General features: G+C 51.5%; 5 protein-coding genes across 5 annotated transcripts; 1 reads left to right on the top strand and 4 right to left on the bottom strand.

Moving 5' to 3' along the window:
• Positions 1-2641: 2641 nt before the first annotated feature.
• On the bottom strand, positions 2642-4910 carry PODANS_2_870 (uncharacterized protein; the record flags this gene model as incomplete). Its single annotated transcript, XM_001910796.1, has 4 exons — positions 2642-3871; positions 3923-4173; positions 4258-4473; positions 4529-4910. The coding sequence occupies 4 exons, from the start codon at positions 4908-4910 to the stop codon at positions 2642-2644; spliced, it is 2079 nt and encodes a 692-aa protein (XP_001910831.1).
• A 2881-nt stretch (positions 4911-7791) lies between these two features.
• On the bottom strand, positions 7792-8410 carry PODANS_2_860 (uncharacterized protein; the record flags this gene model as incomplete). Its single annotated transcript, XM_001910795.1, has 3 exons — positions 7792-7969; positions 8038-8120; positions 8258-8410. The coding sequence occupies 3 exons, from the start codon at positions 8408-8410 to the stop codon at positions 7792-7794; spliced, it is 414 nt and encodes a 137-aa protein (XP_001910830.1).
• Positions 8411-10979: 2569 nt separating this feature from the next.
• Positions 10980-11864, top strand: PODANS_2_850 (uncharacterized protein; the record flags this gene model as incomplete). Its single annotated transcript, XM_001910794.1, has 1 exon — positions 10980-11864. One exon carries the CDS (start codon positions 10980-10982, stop codon positions 11862-11864), a length of 885 nt encoding a protein of 294 aa, XP_001910829.1.
• A 4631-nt stretch (positions 11865-16495) lies between these two features.
• Positions 16496-17202, bottom strand: PODANS_2_840 (uncharacterized protein; the record flags this gene model as incomplete). Its single annotated transcript, XM_001910793.1, has 2 exons — positions 16496-16590; positions 16650-17202. 2 exons carry the CDS (start codon positions 17200-17202, stop codon positions 16496-16498), a joined length of 648 nt encoding a protein of 215 aa, XP_001910828.1.
• Positions 17203-18533: 1331 nt separating this feature from the next.
• On the bottom strand, positions 18534-22981 carry PODANS_2_830 (uncharacterized protein; the record flags this gene model as incomplete). The annotated part of the gene is made up of 4 exons (XM_001910792.1): positions 18534-18814; positions 18877-22507; positions 22564-22743; positions 22814-22981. The coding sequence occupies 4 exons, from the start codon at positions 22979-22981 to the stop codon at positions 18534-18536; spliced, it is 4260 nt and encodes a 1419-aa protein (XP_001910827.1).
• Between the last annotated feature and the right edge of the window lie 404 nt (positions 22982-23385).

Raw genomic sequence — 23385 nt, 5'->3', positions numbered from 1 at the left:
TTTTTATTCTCAGATCTCGCACACAAAGGGCACACGATGGAAGGAAAAGAACACCGAAGCAAATCCATCTGTCGGACAGCGCCTTGTGTCCGTTTTATCACCATCAGAAAAGCCCCCAGAAGAAGAAATCGTCGGAGAAAACGGAACAACGGGCTGTCTCATCACAAGCCACCTTTTTCTTTCCTCTTTTCTTCTTACCGTGTGTCACTGTGTATACGGAGTAGTGTGGAATGTCTCACTCGATTTCCTAGCTTCTTTTTACCACCACCGTATACCCGTCCGTCACTTCTGTGTATCTCTTTCTTTCCTGTTTGACCAAACCAGTGTTTCTTTGCCTCCCCCCCCACCCTCCCCTCCCTTCCGCAGGATCGATCTCTTCCAATGAAGTTCTTTTTGCTGAGGTAAGGGTTTGGTGCTACAGAAGGATTGGTATATTATCGGTCCATCATCGCCAGGTTCTTTGCCCCGTGTCGTACAAAACGAACTCGTCACTTTCTTCCCTTCCACCAGCGGCGCCAAGCCTCGTGATGGGGGGATTGGAGGAGGAAAAGGGGGTGGATCTTACGTGGTTTCGGGGCGGTAAAAAGACGAGTTTAATATCGAGTCGGGTGTCCGGGTGGCCAATTTTCTCTTTGGGCGGGGGCAGGTGGAAGAGATCATAGGGGTAGGAATAGGGGTGTGTGTGTACTAGACAGCTCTCAGCTACTACCATGACAAGACTTGGTGAAAAAAAAAGAGACAAAAGAGAATTAGCTGAGAAAAAAGCAGAGAGGTGTTTTGCTTTGCTTCTCGAGTCCAGACTCCCCGCCCCCCATTCCCGGACATGATCCGTCCCTTTGGTGTAACTCCCATCTGGTGGTCTGGCTGTCATACCACCGTACTAGACACCTCTCTCTCTCTCTCACACACACACACACATACACACCCTCCACTGCCGCCACCGGGAACACCACTGCGCAGTTTCCTGTGTGTATGCGTGGTCAGGTAGATCATGCATTAGCAGCTTGTTGAGCAAGACTAGCGTGGTGAGATAGGTCGACGCCGTGGACTTGAACACACACACACACACACACACACTTCAAGTTTTGATTCTCTTCCCTCCTGTCTTGTCTGCAGGGAACAGCCCGGGGAGAAAGACGCGGCTTCCCGCGGCGTATCTTGATGCCCAACCATTTTCCCTCAAACTATTGTTGATATTTTTTCTCTCTAAAATAACAAGTCAGATCATGATTCTCTTCAAGATTGACATACCACCCACCCGCATCAATGACGCGCGCGAATCGTAGACATGAACACACGCGCACACATACACACTGGGGGCTTCCGAGATCTAGACGCTGGGTGTAGCACAACGCAGATCCGGGCCGAAAAAGAAGTGCAAAAATGCTACCTCGCCCCAAAGTCACAAGCGTGCTACTGCTGCTGTTTTGTCCGTCGTCCGGATGAGGGACTGTGGTGGCTACTGTCGCTGGAAGTGTGCCAAGATCTTGTGTGTTTGTGTGTGTGTGTGTGTGTGTGAGCTGACAATATCGAGATGAAAGGCAAAATCTGGTGCACAGCTTTGTTGCTTACCTGCTTGACTGGTGGTTAGCCTTTGACTGGTGACGGTTGACTTGTAGGCAGTGAGGTAGGTTGCCTGCCGGTGGTTGAAAAGAAACGGCGAGGAATGACTGGGAGTGTGACTTTGGTGAAACCCCCTCCAGAGAAGGGGTATGGCTGGCCCCTGGTGTAGCCGTGTGATGTTAACCTTACCAGTGGCCACATACCTAAAGTGAGAGACGTAAGGGTTATTAAGGTAGGCGTTGATGATAAAAGAATGGTGATTACCATCTTTGACGACAGCCCCTGACAGGCCCTAAAAGGCAATCCATGGGCCTTCAAAGATACTCTATAGACCATCAAAGATGGTCTATAGGCCTCCAAAAATAGCTACTATCCCTACAAATATAGTCAAGAGACACTTCAAAATAGTCAAAAGGCATTTCAAGATAGCCGAGAGGAGTTATTACTATCTTTCAAGACCTTACATTCTACATTATAGTGTGCAATATTGTATTTATAACATCCCGTCATGCCCCTTAAAAGTTGAGATAGTGCACTGATACAAAGGCAATATCAAGTCCTACATTCCTAGCTCTCGCTCACTGCATCATGACCTTTTTTATCCTCGCCCTTCACACGCGTCTCTTCTCCGGAAGTTTGTAGCCAACATTGTTCACCATACCAAACGGTCCCGGTGGTAGATGTCGATGGATCTTAAGTACCGCTCCCTTACTGAAGGTATGGTCAGATATGCGCGGCCGCGGTATTCCTGTCCCTTGATGAAAATAGGGTATTTCTGAACCCGTGATGTTGAGGATATAAAAGATTGAGTAAATTAAATTATAACTTTGATTTGCGAGCTGTCCGGATGAAGTTAATTAGGGCTCTGCCTTAACGTCTTGTAATTGCGCTGGTGGAGGTGGCTTACTAGCAGATTGATGAAGAAGGAAAGTCAGTGGATGACGACCAAGGACCGTGGCCCTCACAGCTTGGAACTCCACTATATTTGCGACAAAGTGCCTAACATGCCTCGTGGTAATTATCATAACATCACTCCCCACTCTCATCATCACACCGATCATCACCGCAAGATACTCCCCTAAAGCTTCGCCTTCTCCCTCCCCTCAATGCTCGCATGCCTCTCCCCCTTCCTCTCCAACTCCGCAAAGTACTCCCTCACCTTCCCCCTCGCCACCTCCACAACCCCCATATCCTCCACCGTACTGGGAACATTCAACTCCTTGTCCACCTCCCCATGCACCGCATTCTCCAACAACTCCTTCAACACCCTCCTCAGCGTCTTCCCTGACCTCGTCTTGGGAATCATCCCCTTACCCTCAATCATCCCCCCCAAACTCGCAATAGCACCCACTTGCTTCCTGACCAGGATCTGTATCTCCTGAAACAGTTTCTCCTTCTTCTCTTTTGTAGTTGCCGCTCCGTGGGAAGTGCTGATGAAAGCAAACGGCATCTGCCCCTTCAGTGCGTCAGGGATGCCAACCACACATGCTTCCGTGACGTCAGGGTGGGTGGTGATAGCTTGCTCCAGTTGGCCAGTGGACAACCGATGAGCAGCCACATTGATGATGTCGTCTGAGCGTGCCATGATATGGATGTAGCCATCCTCATCAATGACACCTGCGTCACCGGTGTCTATGTACTTCCCGTCGAAGCGTTTGAGGTAACCCTTGTAGAACCTTTCCTCATCTCCCCACAGAGTCCTGAAGGCAGTAGGGGCAAGTGGGAGGCCTAGGACAATATTGCCCATGGTGTTTGGTGGTAGAGGTTCACCAGAGTCAGACACGACGCGGACATCAAATCCAGGCATAGCTTTGCCTGCCGAACCAGGTTTTATCTTCAGCGGTGGGTGTGAGGCAGAGGAGGTGGGGTTGGCTCTGTCATGACCTGCATGGGGCACGAGAGCGATGCCCGAGATGGGGGAGCCGGATTCGGATGACCACCAGTTGTCGATCACCAGTGCGCCAGGTGCAGCATGTTTGGCTAGCAGGTCCTGATACATGGTGATGATGAATGGTTCTGATCTTTCGCCGGCCAGGAATAGTGCTCGAAGGTTCTTGAGACCTCCGCGCTCACCAACACGAGAGAAATGGATGTTATCCGGATCTTCTTTGCGGATTGCGCGGAGGGCGGTGGGGGCAGTGAACATGGTGTTGATCTTGTACTCTTCGGCCAGACGCCAGAAGGCCGAGGCATCAGGGGTGCCGACTGGCTTGCCCTCATATAAGACGGTTGCAGCGCCGGTCAAGAGGGGGCCGTATAAAGTATAGCTGTGAGAGACGACCCAGCCAATATCGCTGTAGCATCCCATCTGATGCGTGTCAGTAAGTCATGAAGGATGTCAAAGACACAGAGTACTTACCACATCACCAGGACCATGGACACCAAAGAGATACGAGATCATCAGGTGCAGACCGACGGCATGGCCGCCAGCTTCTCTCAGCACACCCTTTGGCAGACCCGTCGTGCCACTGGTGTAGATGATGTAGACGCCATCTGTCGACTTGACAGGAACACACGCCGCTCGCCAACCTCTAGCACGGCAGCTCTTGACCAGGGCCTGCCATTTTCGTTGGCCATTCGCTCTATCAATGGGTCGCCATGGCAGCTCGTCTCTTTGCCTGTGTTATTGTCAGCTGTGAAATGCTAGAGTCCGACTTGAGACTTACCAAATAATAGTCTTTGGCGGCCTCCAACTCGAAATCTTCATCGCGTCCTCCACAAAACCCTGGTACCCAATCGGCCCCTTATTCCCCTCTATCCCGCAAGAAGCAGTCAGGATAGCAACCGGCTTCGAAGCCTCAATTCTTTGGGCCAGTGCCCCAGAAGCAAAACCGCCAAACACAACGGCATGGATCGCACCAAGACGATTGATAGCTAGAATTCCGATCAGGGCAGCAGGTATCATGGGCACTTCAGTCTTTGTCAGTATCAATCCTGTCCTCGAAAGAGAGAATTGGATACTTACTATAAACAAGCACCACATCCCCCTTCTTCACCCCCTCCTCTCTCAGCACACCCGCAAAGATCTCCACCTCGTCGAGTAACCTGGCATAGGTGTATGTCTCCTTCTTGTTCGTGACCGGGCTGTCATACAAGATGGCAGGAGCATCCCCCCTGCCAGCAAGGACGTGACGATCGATGCAGTTGTAGCATGTGGAGATCTCGCCGTCAGGGAACCAGGCCCAGTGGTCGTGAGAGATACCAGAAGGGAGTTGTTTGGTTGTCTTTTGGAGGACGGTGGCGGGTTTCTTGTGCCAATGAAGTTGATCGGCTTGGTGAGACCAGAAGGTTTCGGGGGAGGTGAGGGAGTGTGTTTGGGTGTGGTTTTGGGGGTGGTCTTTGGTCATTTTTGTTGTCTTGATACTGAGATGGAGCGAGGCGAGTGAGGTCGGCGGTGTGATGAGATGATGTCACAGGTGACAGGAACAAGATACCAAATATCGGAGGAGCACAAGTACAAGTAGTGGTACAATAAAGATGTAAAAGTATGTTGAAACATATGATGATATGAATATATGATGGAAGAACTCTATATCTAAAAGCTGGTGGTGAAGGTAAGAGAGTTGTAACCCGCGGTGCTGCACGTTCTCCCCCGCATATAATCCGTTGCCCCGACTCCCGAACAATGAAGGTGCCATGCAGTTCTATCGTGCCCTTCCTCCCGGGGAAGGGGATCGGCCGCGCGGGGCAATCAATGGACCCCAACTAAAGGCGACGAACCATTGGTCGCCCTGTCCCCTCTCTAAGCTGGTGCTACCCAACCTAACTACATGGCATTGCTAAAATCACCAGATAACTTTCTCGACAATACCGAGTGCCTTGGATCTCACGGAAAGATGGAACTGGTTGCTTTGTTGTTCGATCGTGAATGATATGAGGATCGTGTAAGTCAAGACTCCGCTTCCCCGCGTTTTGATACCCGCTCTCGACCGTTGTTCCCCATGGGGAAGGAAATCTTGGCTGGCCACTGGCCGACGGTCTGAACTTTAAAAAACATGTGCTTCGAGTGGCTCACCCGATGATCATTGGCAATTTGTTCAACGCCGCCGAATCATCATGGCTGCCGTTTTGGGGGGGCGATCTTTTCTTCATGTTTAAGAGAGTCGTTGAACTGTTTGGCGGCTGATAACGGCGGGGAAAAGAGCCAATTGTCTTACACCAAAGTCAGTGGTTTGGGATGTGTTTGGTGTGAAGTTTATGCACTGCATAAAACCAACCGAGGCTTTTCTTCCGTCTTATCAACGACCTTCCTGTCATCATATCGTATCTCTCTTACGAAGCACCGCAAACCTTTCCTTTTGCTCTCCAATCCATCATCTCTCATTATTTTCATTTTTCCATTTTCCCTCTTCACCTGCACAGTCCAAGTGCCCGGACTTTCTCCTGGTGCGTGAGCACAGAACAATCAAATCTCGCTTACCATTCCTTCTTCCACACCCCCCCTAAGATTAGGGCGTGCAGCTATCATCATCTCGTAATTCACTCCGTATCATCCGTAATCTGCTTGGTTCGTGACGGTCTGGGCGCTAAGAACGCTCATCTCGTCTTTTCTCTCACGCTATCAATTCATGCAGAGTCAGGCGGGAATTGTTTGCATTGGTTTCTGCTGTTGTGATGTGGTGAGGTGATGGCTGTGCCGCCGGCTCTTTTGAAGAGAGTGAGATTGTTTCCCTGGTGAGCTGTTCTAGGGATTTTTATTAGGAAGGAACATGATGATGGAGATAGACGAAAGCCTTTCGATATGGTTATGGTTATGAAATGTAATAAACTGCATCGAGATTCTAGAATAAAAAGAGGGATGATCATTCCTATTCTGAGAACGACAGAATCGTGGCAAGGTAGCAGCGGTCAACGGCCGACAGCTTCAACGGTGGAGGTTGATCATGGTGGCATTACAGGATTCGGACTTCACACTGCAACTGCTTGGTTCAGGACCGGGGACTTGAATTGGTCATTGATGACTTTTCTCCGTTGGCAATTCTCAGCGAAACCTACCTCATGGTTGATGAAACGTTGCACTGTCACCGCCATTGAGAACTTTGTGTCTTGAAAGGTTGACACACCCGAGGCCATCCGGCGGGCAAGAAAAGGCGATATTGGGAACCTGGAACACCAACACAATGTCTTTACCCGGCACGTCCCAGCATCCAGGTTCCAGCAACACGGGGGCGGGAACTGCGGGAAAAGGGAAATACAAAAAAAAAAAAAAAAAAAAAAAAAAAAAAAAAAACACGGGAAGGGTTTCCGAAAAATGCACGATTCGAATCATGATTCAGTGCTGCATACAGTGACACCCTGCATAACCAGCTTTCTCCCTGCCTTGAAGTTCACAAAATATCAATTGAAACAACATCGAGTTGAACTCCCAATCCGGGATCCCGTGTCTCTCTTTTCGCCAGGTTTCAACCTCAGTCAATCGATCAAGTCAATACGAGTAGAAACATCAGGTATCAATGGTATCTCATAAAACTCCCGTCACAGATGCAACAAAAAAAAAGAGGAACCGAGAGAAATGTACAAAGGATAGGCCACCGGACCAAAACTAGCTCTTTGAGCAATAGAGAGAAGATACACAACTATGTACATGACCCACGAAAAATAAAGATATTATTGTGTCCCTCCTCTCCCTCAAAGCAGAAGCCATAAACACGCCCGGCAGAAACCCATCATTGTGCCCATCAAACATTTACAACTTGATAGAAAAAGCATGTACAGGCAGAGCACAATTGAAAGTAGGAAAGAATAACACAGGAGAAGAGAAGAGGCGAGGCTGAAAAGCGTTGATATTTTGGTCCGTAAGATCCGAAACACTTTTCCAAAAAGATGCTGTGAGCTTCAAGAAACCTCGACTGTGCTCGGGGAAAGGGGGTAAACCAATCTCCCAAAACACCCGCCAGAAAAATGATGACTCGACAACTTGGCAAGGTGACAACCGTCCTCCGCAGGAGCGAAATGTTTCCCTTGCACAACCACATCATGAGGGTATTCCAACTCTATCCCATCCCATCATCCTTTTCCCGGGATCCTAGATCCCCTCGAACTTCCCCTTTGTATTCCCTTGAAACATCATTGCCATTGGTATCCTTTTTTAAAAAAAAATGTTCCATCCCAGATCATGAAAAGACTTGATTAAGTATTACTAGCCGGTCTTCCCAGGGCCGGAGCTTGACAGCTCTCAAAGCCCCGAAAGCCGCAGCGGGTAAAATGTGGTCATGACAGGCAGAAAACTTAGAGGGCAAGGGCAACGAAGCCGAGGACACCAGCGAGGGCACCGCCGGAAAGGGCAGCAGCCTTGCCGGCACCAGCAGTGGCGAGAGGAGGCTGGGTGGGGGCGGGCTGGCCGATGGTGCCAACGGGGGTGGTGGTGGGGCCAGGGGCAACGGTGCTGTTGTGGTAAACAGGGGCGCTGGAGAAAATGTTAGCATTGGACGTTCAACAGGAATGGCGAATCCCAATTCGATGTTAGGGACGCACCAGTCGTGGCAGATCACTGACGAGATGGTAGTGACAGGCTTCTTGACAGTGCAAGGGCAGTCGGTGATGGTCAGAGTGGTGGCCTGTGAGGTTGAGTTAGCGGTGATGTTCTAGAACCGGTGGATCGAGATCAAGCTCGGTTGTTCCCCAGAAAGCGTCCCAGTTCTGAAACAAAGCTCCAGTGGTTCTTTCCCGGTCGTCTCTCTTTGGAAGATCGTACCTCAGTGATGGTGTAGGTGGTGCCGCCATACTCGACAGTGGTGGGCTCGGGGCAGTAGGTGGTGATGGCAGTGACGACCTCGGTGGTGTAGGTGACGTTCTTGAAGGCGTTGGCGCCGGCGGCGAGGGCAAGGACGGCAGTGGAGAACTTCATTTTGACTGATTTGTCGGGTATTAAATTATATACTCGAAAGTATGTACGTTGGAGAGGATGGTGAGTTGGTGGTGAAGGCGCTGTCGTTGAAGAACGAATGTACTTGACTTAAAAGTCAGGGCTGATAGAGAGCGAGTGGGTGAAGAGAGAAAAGGGAAACGGGATCATTTTGGAGAGCGGACACGAGTTATATAGCGATACTCGCCAAATGGACGGGGAAACCCAGCCTGCCCCCCCAGAGAGAGCCGATTTTTCCTTGGGGTTGCCAGGAGAGCCAGGCGAACCAGCGGATCCAGGATCCTCTCGCTGTGATAGCGTGTCTCCGAAAATGGATCAAATCAAGCAGCCGAGCAGGGGGTTTTGTCAGGGGTAGGGTGGAAAAGGGGAGTGTGGATCCTTGGCCAGGCGGTGGCGGCCAACGGGAGGCTGTCAATTGCCTCTTCGGAAATGGATGGCACATCGTGGCAGGTGCCAGCAACAGCCCAATTTCCTGTTGCGCCTGGGCCTCTCTCAGCCGTTTAATGAGAGGTTTCTCTTCAGCTTGCCGTCGATGCAAGTCGTCGTCACCGCGCCTCTTCGCAGCGCGTCTCATGGCCATATTCCATGAACGTGTTTGCGACCAGGAACATGCTGGAGCTCTTCTTCAAGAACAAAACGAAGCGATACATATCAAGCCGGTGTTTTCGGGGCTTCTGGGCGTGCCTGGAAATAGCACCTTTGCTATCGGCGGAAATGAACAGATGAGGTGGCACACAGGCGACTGTTTGGTTCGTACCTTGCAGGTGGGCCGCTACCACCACCCACACCTCCTTCCTGCACTTTGCTGCATGCTGCATCCATCCCATCCCATCTCATCAGTGACAACAATGATGATGTTAGCGCGCGATAGCGGTGCTCGGCAAGATCACGCACTCTGGCTAACGCGTCGAGATCCTGCCTGAATTCAGGGCATGGTTGTTCCGGCAGATCAACCGCCGTTCTTCCCAGGTTTTCACCGCTTCCATCGCATCACCACCACCCCACCCAGCATCGGCCAAATCAGGTCAACCGGGCGCTAAATATCGACATGTCATCTGTGGTGGTCTCGTATTGCTGCCTCTTTGCGTATTTGTCAATTGGTGGCTCGCATTGATAAATCATCACTTCGTTTTTTATCACGGTTCGACCCGGTCGTTCAGGAAATGCGCCGGCTATTTCTGGAAAACGCCGTGTTTGTTCTGGACTCCCTCCCAGCCGATTGGCCCCATTGTTTTATGGGGGCCTGAAGCTTCATTAAAAGGCCGGCCCCGTTATGCCCATCTCCTTGCTAACAACAGGAACTTTTTCTTCCAGCCCCCCTGAAGGAACCCGGCCCAACCAGTCGACTGACTGTGGAGCTCCCTTCACATGTTCCAAGTTTGCCCAGGCCCTATGATCCGCCGTTGATGGCCGAGTCCCGCGATGCCACGGCGACCCGATCCGGATGTTCGGGACGACGTCATCTTTCCTGTCAACCTGTCACCACCTGTTGATCATGTCTATCAAACACGCGTCCAGAAGATAAGGAAAAAAAAAAAACCCTCGCTGGAATGTGCAGTCCGATGCCGGATGTATTGACGCTTACCGCTTCAAACTCTTGGACATGTTGGCAGATGCAGGTCCAATAGGTGTGTGTAATTTCCGCCATCTATTACCCACTATGCAAGATGCTGCATATGGTGCCCATAGCGAAGAGAGCGTGACACAAACAACAACACGAAGCATAGTATATTGTGTTGGTGATCTTGAACTTTAGTTTTGCTCAACTCTGGCTCTCACACCGTCTTTGCCAGACGGCATGGATGATGCTGAATCGCTGATTATCAAGGACGACGGCTTCTGAGTGCTTTCATCCTTTGGCCTCTGAATGTATTGGCTAGCTGCTTTGTTTTCTCAAAATGGTCAACGAAACAAGTGTTCCTTTCATTGCCGGACATGGCTGTTGTGTCCGACTTTCCCTTGTTGTTGCACCACATTCCTTTCATGCAATATGCCAAGTCCCAGACCATCAGGTCGTGCCCGGACAGCCTGTCGGTAGACGTCGTGTGCGGAGACCGGCCGGTACCCTCGACGTTGATTGCCTGTTGCACAATGTCGGCACCCGGCCGGTTGGTGGTTGCTGGATGGGGCCGGATCACAGATGTCTTCCTCGGATATACCCCGCCATATCATAACGTCATCCGTCTAAACCCCACCATTTATAAGCCGCCGCTTTCAACGTCTTCCGTTCTAATCAACGGCGTTTATGTGTCTATTAACAGCGTGTTTTATATCGGTTTTTATTTTCCTGCCACTCACCAATTCAGTCACTCATCGAAACGCTCAGCCTGAAATTCTGACAAAATGCCTGATCTCATGAAAGCAGTCGGTAAGTCCCCCTCACCATCACCATCACCACCCCCGTCATCTCAACCAACCACTAACCTCAACCGCAGACATCAAAAACGGCAAAGGTCCCGCCTCAGCCCTCTTCATCAACCCCTCCACCCCCATCCCCCATCCCCCAGCAGGCCACGCCCTCGTCAGAATCAAGGCCTTTGGCCTCAACCGTATGGATCTCCTCCAAAGAGAAGGGAACTACCCCCTCCCTCCCCAGGCACCGTCCACCCTAGGAGTAGAATTCAGCGGCACGATCGTCTCTTTCGGTGGAGACGAGCCAAACCAGGAACACGAGCACTTCAAGAAGGGAGACGAGGTCTTCGGTTTGGCTTATGGTGGGGCGTATGCGGAGTACATCTCTGTCTCTACCCGGATGCTCTTGCATAAACCGAACTGGTTGTCGTTTGAGCAGGCGGCTGGAATACCAGAGACGTGGATTACCGCGCTTCAAGCGTTGGATTTTGTGCTGGGGGGTGCGGAGGGGAAGACGATACTGTGGCATGCTGGGGCGAGCTCGGTGTCGATTTCGGGGATACAGCTGTCGAGAGTGTCGGGGGCGAAGGAGATATATGCTACGGCTGGGACGGGGGAGAAGATCAAGTTCATTGAGGGGACGTTGGGGGCGACGAAGGGGTTTAATTACAAGAGCGAGGATTGGGTGAAGGGGGTTTTGGAGGCTACGGGTGGGAAGGGGGTGGATCTTATTGTTGATTTTGTTGGGGGGAGTTACTTTGAGAAGAATCTGGATGTGGTGGCGAGGGATGGGAGGCTTGTGATGCTGGGGTTGATGGGGGGCATGCAGACGCCGGATAGGGTTAATATTGGGAAGCTGTTGTATAAGAGGGTGAGGGTGGAGGGGAGTACGTTGAGGAGTAGGGATGAGGAGTATCAGGGGAAGCTGAGGGATAGGTTGGAGCAGGAGTATCTTCCAAAGTTTGAGAAGGGTGAGCTGAAGGTGTTTGTTGATAGGGTTTTGCCTTGGGAGGAGATTCAGAAGGGACATGAGGTGTTGGAGGGGAATGAGACCATGGGGAAGGTCATTTGCACAATCTCATAAGCATGAGAGAATCTTTACGGAGCTCCCTATTTGTCATACTAGCGGCCCCCCTCCCTATCTACCGATTTACTTACCTTCCCTGTAACATAGTAAAAGGCCTGGCCATGTAGTTTGAACCCCACATAGCAGGACAGCCTTAAACTCTGCTCTGTTGGAGGAGGGACTTTATTTAGTTCGGTGGGGGAAAGGCTAGCTAAGGATATTGATGGGATTGGAGGTCCGTTGGAATCTCTACTTACAGGACTTACGTCCTCTGTTGCAAATCGGGAAGCCTACCTTGGCTTAGAATGGTATGGGGAGCTGTATCAATTTATGGCCAGTGGTAAGGTGGAGGACCCGTTGGATCGATATGCCCTCTAGAAACGAGATTATCTACTACAAGATTGGGTCGATAGGCATGTTGATCTCCGCCTCAGGGATGGGACGAGATACCATACTCACCAGCCCCAAGCTCCTCATATTCACCATACGTCTCCTGCACCAATACCTCAACCTCACTAACGCTTGCTTGCCCTCGAATTTCCATTTGCTCGCCTCAACACACACACACACACACACTGAGACTTTTATGTCAAGTCGGGTGAGCGGTTCGACCAGGTTGTTCCAATAAATAAAGTACCCTAGGGTTCCTATTTATTGTGGTGCTGGGAGTTGGGAAACTCTTGGGTTAGCGGAGCGAACCGACTTAAGTCGAAGGAAGAATGCGGTGCCTCCTGCGTAGTCGTCTGCGTGATCATCTTTTCCATCGCGCAAGCGCCGTGTATCTTCTCCAGAAAAATCATGCGGACAGAGCGTACTACACCGTTGTCCGACTCGAGCGAGATCGTCCATGCCCCGTAAAAGTCGGGAACAACGGACCCGGCAAAGCCAGCAGTGCGGATTTCCTCATATGCGCGAGGACTCAATGGAATAATGCAGGTCCGCTTTCGTCATCACATCCGGGCATGCGGCGTCACAAGAGTTGCCGAAGCGTTCATCCAGAGAGTAATAAGCGCCATCGTAAACTTTAGCGATCAATTCGTTGCGTTTTCCGTTCGCCGATATGATGACTCCCTCGAAGACCGTTTGACCTTCCGTATGCTCATTGAACTGAATGATCCGAGTGATGGTGAACTTGCGACTTTCAGGATTCTTGACTTCGGTTGTCGTGATGGGGGGATGAGCCAAAGCAAGCTCGACTCGGCTTTTTTGACACCAGTAGGTGGCACTCGACCAGAACGCATTCCACTCGCTTCTCTTCTCCAGGAGTTTATAGTGAATGCGTCCCACAATGCCAAATGGTTCCGGTGGTAGATGTCGTTGAATCTCAAGCACCGCTCCCTCATGATAGGTATCGTCGGGCACATGCGAAGGGGCCATTTAGGCAAAGCAGAGACTGAAGGTTCTTGGTATCAGCGGGTTTTGGAAGAAGACAATTCTAAAGCTGCTACACATACCAGGATGTCGCGGAGCTTGAGTTCCGCGAGTAATTTGGAATTTCGCTGTTATTGGGTGCAAAATACCAGAAGAGTCAAGCAACTGGTCCCTTTGTGGTTTCGTTTGGGGTAAGTGAAGAGAGAACCTTTACGGAGCCCCCTGTTTATCTGACCAAGCCCCCGCCCCCATTTACATAGAGTTTAACTATATTACGAATAATGACTATTAAACGTTAAAAAACATTTAATAAGCCTTAAAAGATAGTTAAGAGGTCTTGAAAGATAGTCAAAGTCGGCACAACCATCATTATTGTCTTCCATCCTATTCTTATCTTGTCCCAGCTCCCCTAGTTTCATTTAGACCATATCACATCTTCCCATCATCTATCGTCCACGAACCCGGAAACGGTTTTCGTCTTCGCGCTTCGTGGCCGCTGCCGTCTGGTTGATATGATACAAAAACGTACCCTCCCCCCGCCAACCGCCCAAGCTCCATAGATAGGATGGAAGAAAAGTATATACACGTCATCCCAGACTTGGCTAGGCTCTGTAAACAATGGAGCCACCTTTTCTGTCTGGGAAAAAGAGATAAGAATGAGGATTGCTCCCCAGAAAAGTGTGAGAAACAGGAAACGAGTTGGGTCCAACTTACAGTTTTGACCGTTTTGATGAAAAAGGAAACAAATGAGGGAATCCCATCCCGATGATCATATCTATCCACACCAAGCTGTCATAAAACATCATTAACATGTCAATCTATCCCCCATCCAACAGTGAAAAGGAAATCCAGACTTTCTCTTAGCCCGCAATGCCGAAACAAACTCAGGATGAAACCTCCATACCCGATGGGGCTATCGTCCTGTTCTAGAGTCGCTCTCAAGTGCCGTTCAACTGAGACCAAACTAACCGCCTCGAGCTTTTCTTTCCTCATTGCCTGTCTCCAGGCCCACGCCAACCCCGCCACCGGTCAACTGAGCCCAAGCCGCCTTGACCTGTTCTTTCCGAATGCGCGGTCTCCAGGTCCACGAGCAAAAGCAGGCGGACTTGCCAAAGCAGAGGTAAAGCGCAAACAGGATCACGGGAAAGACCAGGCATTCCACAACGACCCTGACCGACGAGAAATAGACCAGTAAATCTGTGAGGCCGAGCAAAATAAAAACCGATGCGGTGTTGTGCTTCTTCTTGCTCTGTTGGTGCTGATCTGACATTGGGAGTTTGATTTTTGTCGCTTGGAGAGGCGGTTCAGTTGATGCTCTTCGGGGCTCGTCGAGCGTGTACGGCAGCTGCGTGCTTTTGGTGCTCGTGCTGGCACTGTCAGTGCTAGTTTTATCGGCTTGCGGTGATGTCTGGGCTGTTTCGGTGCGGTCTTGACTGCATGGAGGCATGGTTTTCTCCTGTGCTGAGGCTTCAACAGGACCGGCGGCGGGTGCCTCGGGCGGGACGGGGGCTTGGGCTCTCTCGGCTAACATGAGGACCAAGAAGGTGACAATGACCGCAAGACTGTCCATCTGTTCCTTAAGACTCGAGCCTTGGCCAGCCACGGGCGGGATTTGACCAGGGGTGTTTGGGTTGTTGACTTGTTGAGGTGCCGCGGTTGCTTCAACGAGACCATCGGTTGGCTGATGCTCATTAATGGCTCGCTCCGTCGTCGAGGTGTTGATAACCAAACCAGTTGATGAATGGGCAAAGCCTATGTTTTCGGGCCTGGTCACGATTGAGGCGGTGAGCGAGGTAACGAGTTCGATGAGGTCGTTCAGTTTAATCTCCAGAGATGTGCTGCTGTTCGCCTCAGGTACGCCAGCGTTAGGTGTATCGGGCAAATCTACATCGCGTGCTTCTTCAATTGTATGATTGGCTTCTTCATTGTTAGGCGCCACAAGCTGTATCGCCGGTTCTGTGCGATTGTTGGTCGGAAGTCTACGGCGCATGGAATCTGCTCTGTGAGCGTCGGAATGAGGCTGCTGCCTTCGATGCCTCCGAGTTCTAAAGCCGGCTAGGTACAGGATAACGTCCATTTGGGAAGGTGTTAGGTGCAAAAGTTGGGCAGGAAACGAGTGTGATGATGTGTCAAAATTGGAAGAGAGAGGGGGGAAAAGGAAGTACTTGAGAAAGGAAGATCAAGAAACAAACCAGCGTCTAGAGAGCTTATAATGGTGGGCTGTTTCAACGTGTATGCTGGGCATATGGCTTACGCGCCAGGCTGTTCAACCTCTCTCCAGCTCCCGTCCCCCCCCCCCCTTTCCCACTCCCGCCCCAAGCCAGACCAAGCAGCCGAAGCCGCATTGTCTGCCCTGTTACTTCCGCAACATTAAGAACGCGAGAAATCTCCCAGGAAGGTGTCAGTTGCTTGTATGGAGATCCTACAACTTGGAGTTTGGTTTATCTTGCGAACTGCTGTTAGAGCCTCGATCATATCCCCACGGGGTTCCGGGCTATAGACCCTACTTCTGCAGAGCCGGCAAGGGTTTAGAAAGCCGATCTGATAGTCCTATATCATGACAACTAGCAGTGCCCGAACTCCTTGCCCGGGCAGACTGAAGAATCGCTTCTCTGCCCCGCAGTTTGCCTGGTGTCTCACTTGACAACACCCACCGCCAGAAAGGTGACCATATGAGCCGGGCGGCGCCTACAATGTCTGCTCCCGCCCCGTGGCCGATTACCTCTTTTGGCTCCCCGTGGTGCCTTTACAGATGACGTTGACCACTATGACAATTCTCTCCCTCAACGGTTTCGAGTCCATAGCCTGCCTGGGCGAGGGACGCCATGATCTCCATAGGCTTGGCTCGAAGCAAAATTTGATGTGCTTTTCATGTTATACTGTTCATCGCAACCTGTTTGGGGGGGAAATGAAAGTACATAGCAGATGGCGACTGGTCCTAAAAATTCGGGACGTGCATGGCTGTGCTTGGGGGTTCTTCCGCGCCCATTCTATTACTTGAGGTTCGCCTACGCCAATCATTCTACGCCGGTCCACGTCCACAACAGCAATTATATTCTTTCACATGTCATTTTGTGAAGAAAAGTAGTGACACTTTGGTTCTGTTTGAGCTGTCAATTTGGGACGAATAACACTAACAACAAGAGCAATAAGCCACCCAAACACTGAACCTGCCTGCATGATGCCATTGCTCTGCCCATTCCATAGGTATTTCGAAAACGAGAGAAAAAAGTGCCCACGACGCCCGATCCTAACCAGCAGTCCACACCCTTCCCCCATCAATGATCCTGTAACCACTTCAACATCTGTCCATACGCCGTCTTCTGCGCCTCCTTGATATTCCCATCCTCATACTCCCCCACAACAGCAAAACCTATCATCACGTTAGCCAACTCTCTCTTTCACCACCCCCCTGATTGAAAGAAATCTCACCATGCGGAACCCCAGGATAAACCTTCACCTCATGCTCCACCCCCCCCTTCCTCATCTCATCCTCCCCAGCAACCCTCACCTCATCAGGAAACATAGGATCGCTCTCCACATTGACCAAGCTAACCGGCGCCTTCAACCCCACAAAATCCTGCCTCGACACCATCGTCGCATGCGCCACCGCACCCGCCTTGATCCACGGTCCCTCCTTGACATCCCCCTGCTCCACATCCTCCCCCCTTTTCTCCCTCTGTTGCCCCAGCAACAGGACATACCGTCCCCCTATGCAATACCCCACCGCATACACCCCCCCACCATTCCCAACCGCATCCGCAAACTCCTCCTTTGCCGCGTCCAGAACCTTGTGGATGATGGGTAGGATCTTGTCTTCTGTGTGTCGCGCAAGCCACATGTCAATCATGAAGCTCTTGGCCGTCTCCACAGCCTTGAGTTTAAACATCCCTAAGAAGCCTCCCCCATCACCGGCTTGGATGTCGGGGTCGTCTTCCTTGACCTGGGAATTTGGCGCCGGGTCGCCAGAGAAGAGATCTGGCATGACGACGACGTAGTTGCCCTCGATGGAGAAGAGGTCGGCCTGGAGCTGGTTGTTGGTTGACTTGAGACCGGTGCCGCCTGTTAAGAGGAGGAGTAGCCGGGCTGGGGTGGAGGGGTAGGATGGGGGTTTGGTTATGTAGACCTGGCAGGAGGGCAGAGTTAGTTCCGGTTGGTAGGGGTGAGGGTCTAAGGACGCTGTACATCTATCCCGCCGAGAGTAGTGAGCTCTCCTTGTGGCGCTCCACTGCCAGCTGGAGTTGGTCTGTCAGATACGCAGTTGTCGCATAGTTGTGGTTGCTCCGGAGGAGGAGTTGGAGCGGCAATGGCAGAAAGAGCTGGAGAGTCTTGCTGGTCTTCGGCAGCGTCGCTCTCGGGAGCTCGGGTAGCTAGATCAGGTTCTGGGATAGGCATTTTGAGAATATGCGGTGATGAATGCGGGACTGATGTGAGGTAGTAGATGTGTACAGAGACAGAGAAGGAATGGGGGGGGTCCAGAGCTGTGCCGTTTCTGTTGAGCTGGAGCTCCCTGAAGAGGGGTCCTCAAAGCGACGTGAACCCTTGTGGTCAAAAGTCTTGGCGGTGACGTACCCATGGTGCAGATGAATGGTTAGGGGTTAGGGTTGCATTCAATGGTTCTGATTAATGCTTCAGAGCCACACTGTGGACAAAATCACCAGCGCTGCATAAGTCTTCAACCATGCGTCGAAAGATCGTTAATAGGCCTCAAAAGATAGTTGATAGGCCTCAAAAAAATTGATATACCTTAAAAGATAGCTAATAGGCATAAAAAGAATACTAAGAGGCCTATCTACTTTTGAAAAAGGTGTAAGTTGGTAGTTTGATAGTGATTATGCGTATGACTACCTTGCAGTACCCATTATTCTGTCCATAACATGAGAGCTTCGCTTCTTTGGTGAGACTTGGTGAAACTGCCACACAAGGTGATCTCTTCGGCGAACTGTTCCTTTGTAGTAGCTATGTGGCCTCCAGCCCCAATGCCATCTCCCTTCAGGCCACGAACAACATATGCATTAGGTGACTGCTTTTCATTAACAACACTATCAAACTACAATTTCATGGCACTGTCCCCTATATGCGCCCTCCCCCCATCAAACATTTATCTACTAAACTCTACTTTCTGGTTTTTCGTTCGCTTAGGACCCCCTTTCCTCAATTCACCGCCCGCCTTGCATGCCAAACCAAAACCAGCCTGAAATCCATGATTTTTCTTTTGTTGCTCGCCCCTTGAAAAGATAAGAGGCAAGTGAGAATACATAAAATTGATAACAACCCCAAACTCGTCGAAAAACAGAACCATCGACGTAGACACTACTAGCGTCTCTGGCCCCCTCCTCCACCGCCACCCTGCTGCATCTTCAGCATCTCGCTTTGATACCGGAGCTTGAACCCGTTCGTGAGAGCTCTCATATCCGGGTAGGCGTTCTTCATCAGCTCGTAAGCATGGGGTACGACACGGACCACCCATCCGTTGACTTTGGAATTCTTGGACGCCTTGAAGCACAGGTGGAAATAGCCCGGGTGCTTCTTGTCGATGCAGAAGGCGTAGGTGGAACGAGTTGGATTGGCATCGATATATGTTGTGAGCCATTTTTCTGTTTTGACGTGTTAGTGATCCATCAGTGGCCAGAACAGTATGTTGGGAGGAAGAACTTACCAAGATCGGCACGCGATCCCTTCTGGAACTTCTCATGCTGCATCAGCTCATCGACCTTCTTCGCCATGGCCTTGACGTGGTCGACAATCAACTCGTCCAGATCGGTGTATGTGTACTTGCTCCCGACCTTGAGGACCTTGCCCACAGAGAACTCATTGTCCTTTTGGAGCTCCAGCACGTCAATATGCTGGTGGACACCGTCGGCCACCTTCCACGTGATGGTAAGGTGGTCATTACCCTTGGACGATGGCCGAATGACAACCTCTCCGGGGGGTTGCCCGCCGAGATATTCCTCGGCCTGGGTGCTGTTGAAAGGCTTGAAAAGCGGGTGCTTGATGACCCTCTGAGTGCGTCCCGTCACCCTGTCCTTCTCGCGCAGCTCCTCACGGTCGGCATCTTCCAGTCTATAATCCCATTGATCCCGGCCGTGATCATAGTTCTTGCGATAAGGTCTGCGCATCTCCTCTTCCCGCATGGTGAGCTTGCAGGTCATGTCCTTGCGGTTGACGTCGATGAGCTTGGCTTGAACCGTCTGGCCCACGCTCAAAACATCCTTGACGGAGTGGCGGTGCGAGGTTTCATGAGCCTCAATTCTGCCTTCGATGCCGCAGTCGAGCTTGACGATAGCGAAGTCGTCCTTCACAACGCGGACATTGACTGGCACAATCATACCCTCGCAAAGCGACTCCCTTGTCTCACCGGTGAACATGGTGAAGATCTGGTCGCCAGTAAGAGTTACAAAGTTCTTGCGAAGCTCTTCAAACGGCACTTGCAGCTCTGCCCTGATAGCCTCAAGCGTGGCGCGCTTCCGTTGCGAGTACTCGCGCTCCAACTGCTCGGCGTACTCCTCGAGGATCAGCTCATTCACCTTTTCTTGGACATCATCATTGAAGAGTTTGCGAACGATAGCGGCTGGTCCATTAAGGTCCGTCTCGGCCTTGACATCCTCTTCGTCGAGACCCAAGGCATCGGCGGCGACCTTGCGAGCCAGGTCGTAGTCCTCGGGATGGATACGTGTGTTATCCAGTGGATCCGAGTCAGGATGGGTAGAGTCGTATTCGATGTAGAGGAAGCTTGCGGCATTGTTCCACACTCTTGGGCCCAGCACTGGGATCTTGTGGCGAGAGAAATCACCAACCAGTTCGTCACGAGCATTGACGACACCGCCGTTGGCATTGATTCCCTTGATCAAAAGCTGCGCCTTGCGAGGGCCAAGACCAGCGATATAGGGAAGCAAGTTTGCGGTATATGGATCCTTCATAGCTTCGTTGATTTCAACACCGATAAGGTTGACCATATCAACCATCGCCGTCTCCAACTGCTTGAGGAGCTTGTCTTGCGGGAGATATTGCTGGTATGGGTGGATCGACAACGAGATCACATCCTTGCCAAGAGCGGCATATTCCTTCAGCGGATTTTGCATGTACCGAGCCAAAGCGATACAGTAGCGAGTAAGAGGATTCAACGTGGGGTGGTCTGTGACGCCCCGAGGGCTGTCCTTGTACAGGCGCGCAACCTCATCGTTGACGACAACAACGTCCAAGAGATCGACACGACTCTCGTCAGTTTTCGGGTCAGGGTAGGGAGGGCCCATAAGACCCTTGTCGCTGATGAGGCCCTCGACGTCTTTGATGAGTCGTTGTGTGTCTGCCGAAAAGCCACAAATACCGACCATGTCAAACTCCTTCCGTACGCAAAGCGAAGCAAACTCCTCGCGTTGGTTCTCATCCCGAGCCAGGTTGTTAAAGGTGCCATACTCATTCACCTTGCCATGCTCGTCCATACACGCCCAGTAGATAGGGTCGCGGCCGGGGTCGCCCATGCCGTTGGTGAGAACAAGCACTCGAGGTACTGTGCCGAGAACCATGCCCTTGGGCTTGATCGGGGCTTGATCGAGACGCTTAGAATACTCCTCACGGCAGGCTTGGAGAAGCCGTTCCTGGCACGCAGTCCGTATGGATTCCTTGACACCCTTCTCAATCACCTTGTGGAGACGGTTAATGGCCATGTCGAGCACTTTTTCTCTCTCCCCATTCCACGCATCAGCCAGCGAGCTGAAGTTGTCGGATACGAAATCTTGGTAAAGATTCTTCCTAAAGCTACGCTCGTTGCTGAGCTCGACGCGAATTTCCACCAGGCCTTCTTCTTCTGCCTTCATCATCTTCAAGAACACCTCGGGCCGATCCACGAAATCCATGATGCTGTAGTTGACAAGATACTTGATCTCGTAATATGGATGAGACTCGTCGATCTTCCTGAGACCTTTTTCTGTGCGACGGCAGTTCACAATGCCAGTGCCGTAGTAGTTTTTACGGAAGAATTTGCGCATCCGGGGGCTGACGAAGAGCTCTTCTGCGTACATCTGACGGGCCGCGTTGGTGACCTGTTCGGCCGTGTAGAAAAAGTTGTCCACTAAGCTATCCGCGAGCGAGATGGGGTCCTGGGGATTGTCATCAGATGAAACCCTCCTTCCGTCTTGTAGCGCGTTTCTGGCAAGTTGATCAGGCGAGATGCCGAGCGCCTGCACGAACTCGTAGGCCTTGGACTTCCTGATGCGCTCAAAGAGGGCTGTCTTGGTGCCCGGACGCTTGAGCTGTTCGGTCTGGTGACCCTCCTCCTGAGCGGCCATGGCAGCAGCCTGCTTGATTTCGGCAGAGTACCGGAAGTTGAAGTAATCCTGTAGATCCTGCAACTCTTCTGTCGTTTCGGCCGCACGAGTCATGCTTTCGATGATGTCGTCCTGGATGTTGAGCTTCTCTTTCAAGCTGTTGTATGATTTCTCGAGCACTGTTCTCTTCTCAACCAGGGACCGGAACTTGATATCCAGCTCAAGAATGCGCCAGAGATCATCCTGGTTAAGCAACTTTTCGGCATCAATGTTGAATGCGGGAGCATCCGGATCATCACGATCCAAGTTTCGTGACTTCTTGGCATGAATGAGGTAGTCTCGGCGTTGCTGAAAAACAAAGGGCACTTCATAGGCGTCGATGACGAAGAACTCGAGTACCTGGCACACAGCCTTGGTCAAAGGTCCGTGAAGATCACTTGAAAGGCGCTTGTGTGGCAAGATGAGGTTGGTAATCCATCTGGCCTCCTCCTTGAACCCTTCGGCCGAAGTTTGCTGATGTTGGAAAGGCTTGCGATCCAGTTGGAAACGCTCTGGGTCGTCGTTGACGCGAATCTCGTTGTCCTCGTCGGTAAGGAGCTTCTCCTTGAGTTGCGACGGCTCAAAAACATCCTTGAGCTCGATCTGCTGCTCTTCACGTTCGCGCTCCTCCTCTTCTTCCTCCATCTGCAGAGCCCAGTCGTAGTCTTCGCCATTTCCGAAAATAGCTTCCATGTCGTCAAGCGCCTCCTTATCCAGACCAGTCGTATCGACGGTGAGACCCTTATCTCTCGGCCGGGCAACTTCCATATCCTCCTGGCGTTGGATGCGCTCCTCATCATCTTCGGGGTAGTCTTCCTCGATGAAGTCATCGAACTCGTCGGCTTGGCGGTGGCTCTGGCGGCCATAGGCTCGGTCGTCGGCCATTTCTTCGTCATCGTCGGAAAAGATCTCGGCCAGGCCGCGGCGTTCGGAGCCACGATCCTCATCGCGATGGCCGCGCTTCAGCCGCTTGAACTTGTTTTGCTGGACATGGTGTTAGCACATGATGAATGTTGGTATGATCAACTGGCTGAGCGTACCTGGGGCTGTGCCTTGCGTCCCCAGTCTGGGTTTGCTTCACCGATGAGATCGAGATCTTCTTCATCGAGTTGCTCTTCTTCTCTTTCGGCTCTCCGACGCCTCTTTCTGTTGCGTCGCTCTTCGACATCTTCGTCCTCCTCTTCCTCCTCGTCCTCATCGACAATGAAGCCTTCTCGAATCTAGGCACGTCAAAGATGAATTAGCAACAGAAACTAGGGATGGTGGGCGCATGGTGAAGGTGGAGCATACTCTTCTAGCTTCTTCCTCATCATCGTCATCATCTTCTTCCTCGCTGGAATCATCGATTAAGGGCTTGTCCCTACGGCCCTCGCCGGCCTCCTCATCAAAGGAGGCATCATCATCCTCGTCATCGAGCTCGGCCTCGCCATCGATCAAGTTGCGCAAGTCGTTGCTCATTTTCGTGGTTGGGATCGCGCAAACTGAAGGTCGGTCTGCAGCAGTATTACGGAGTAAGTTGGCGCGTTTTGTTGCTTGGCCAAAAAGCGGTCACTTGCGATAGTGGGAAGCGCCGCTGGCAATTGGGCGCGGGCGTGTGGTGTAGAAGGAAAGAAAGCAAAAGAAAAGGGAAAGGAGTGGCCGGCGCAAGTTGTCCAGCGAGTGGTGGGGATCTCAAAGGTTCTGGCTGCCTGCTGCCAAAAGTTGCCGGCGACACAGACGGGAAGGCTGACACTGCTGCGAAGCCAGGAAGATTGGTTTTTTTGGAGCAACGCACGCCCCAACTGTGGCACCACGACGCGTTCAGCCTCGCCTGTAATCGTGCAGAGTATGTAGGTGGTCCGTGCTTCAAGGTCCAGTGATGT

This window comes from Podospora anserina, chromosome 2, assembly GCF_000226545.1.
Source record: "Podospora anserina S mat+ genomic DNA chromosome 2, supercontig 2".
Taxonomy (NCBI): Eukaryota; Fungi; Ascomycota; class Sordariomycetes; order Sordariales; family Podosporaceae; genus Podospora; species Podospora anserina.
This window is presented reverse-complemented; position numbering and strand designations above follow the sequence as displayed.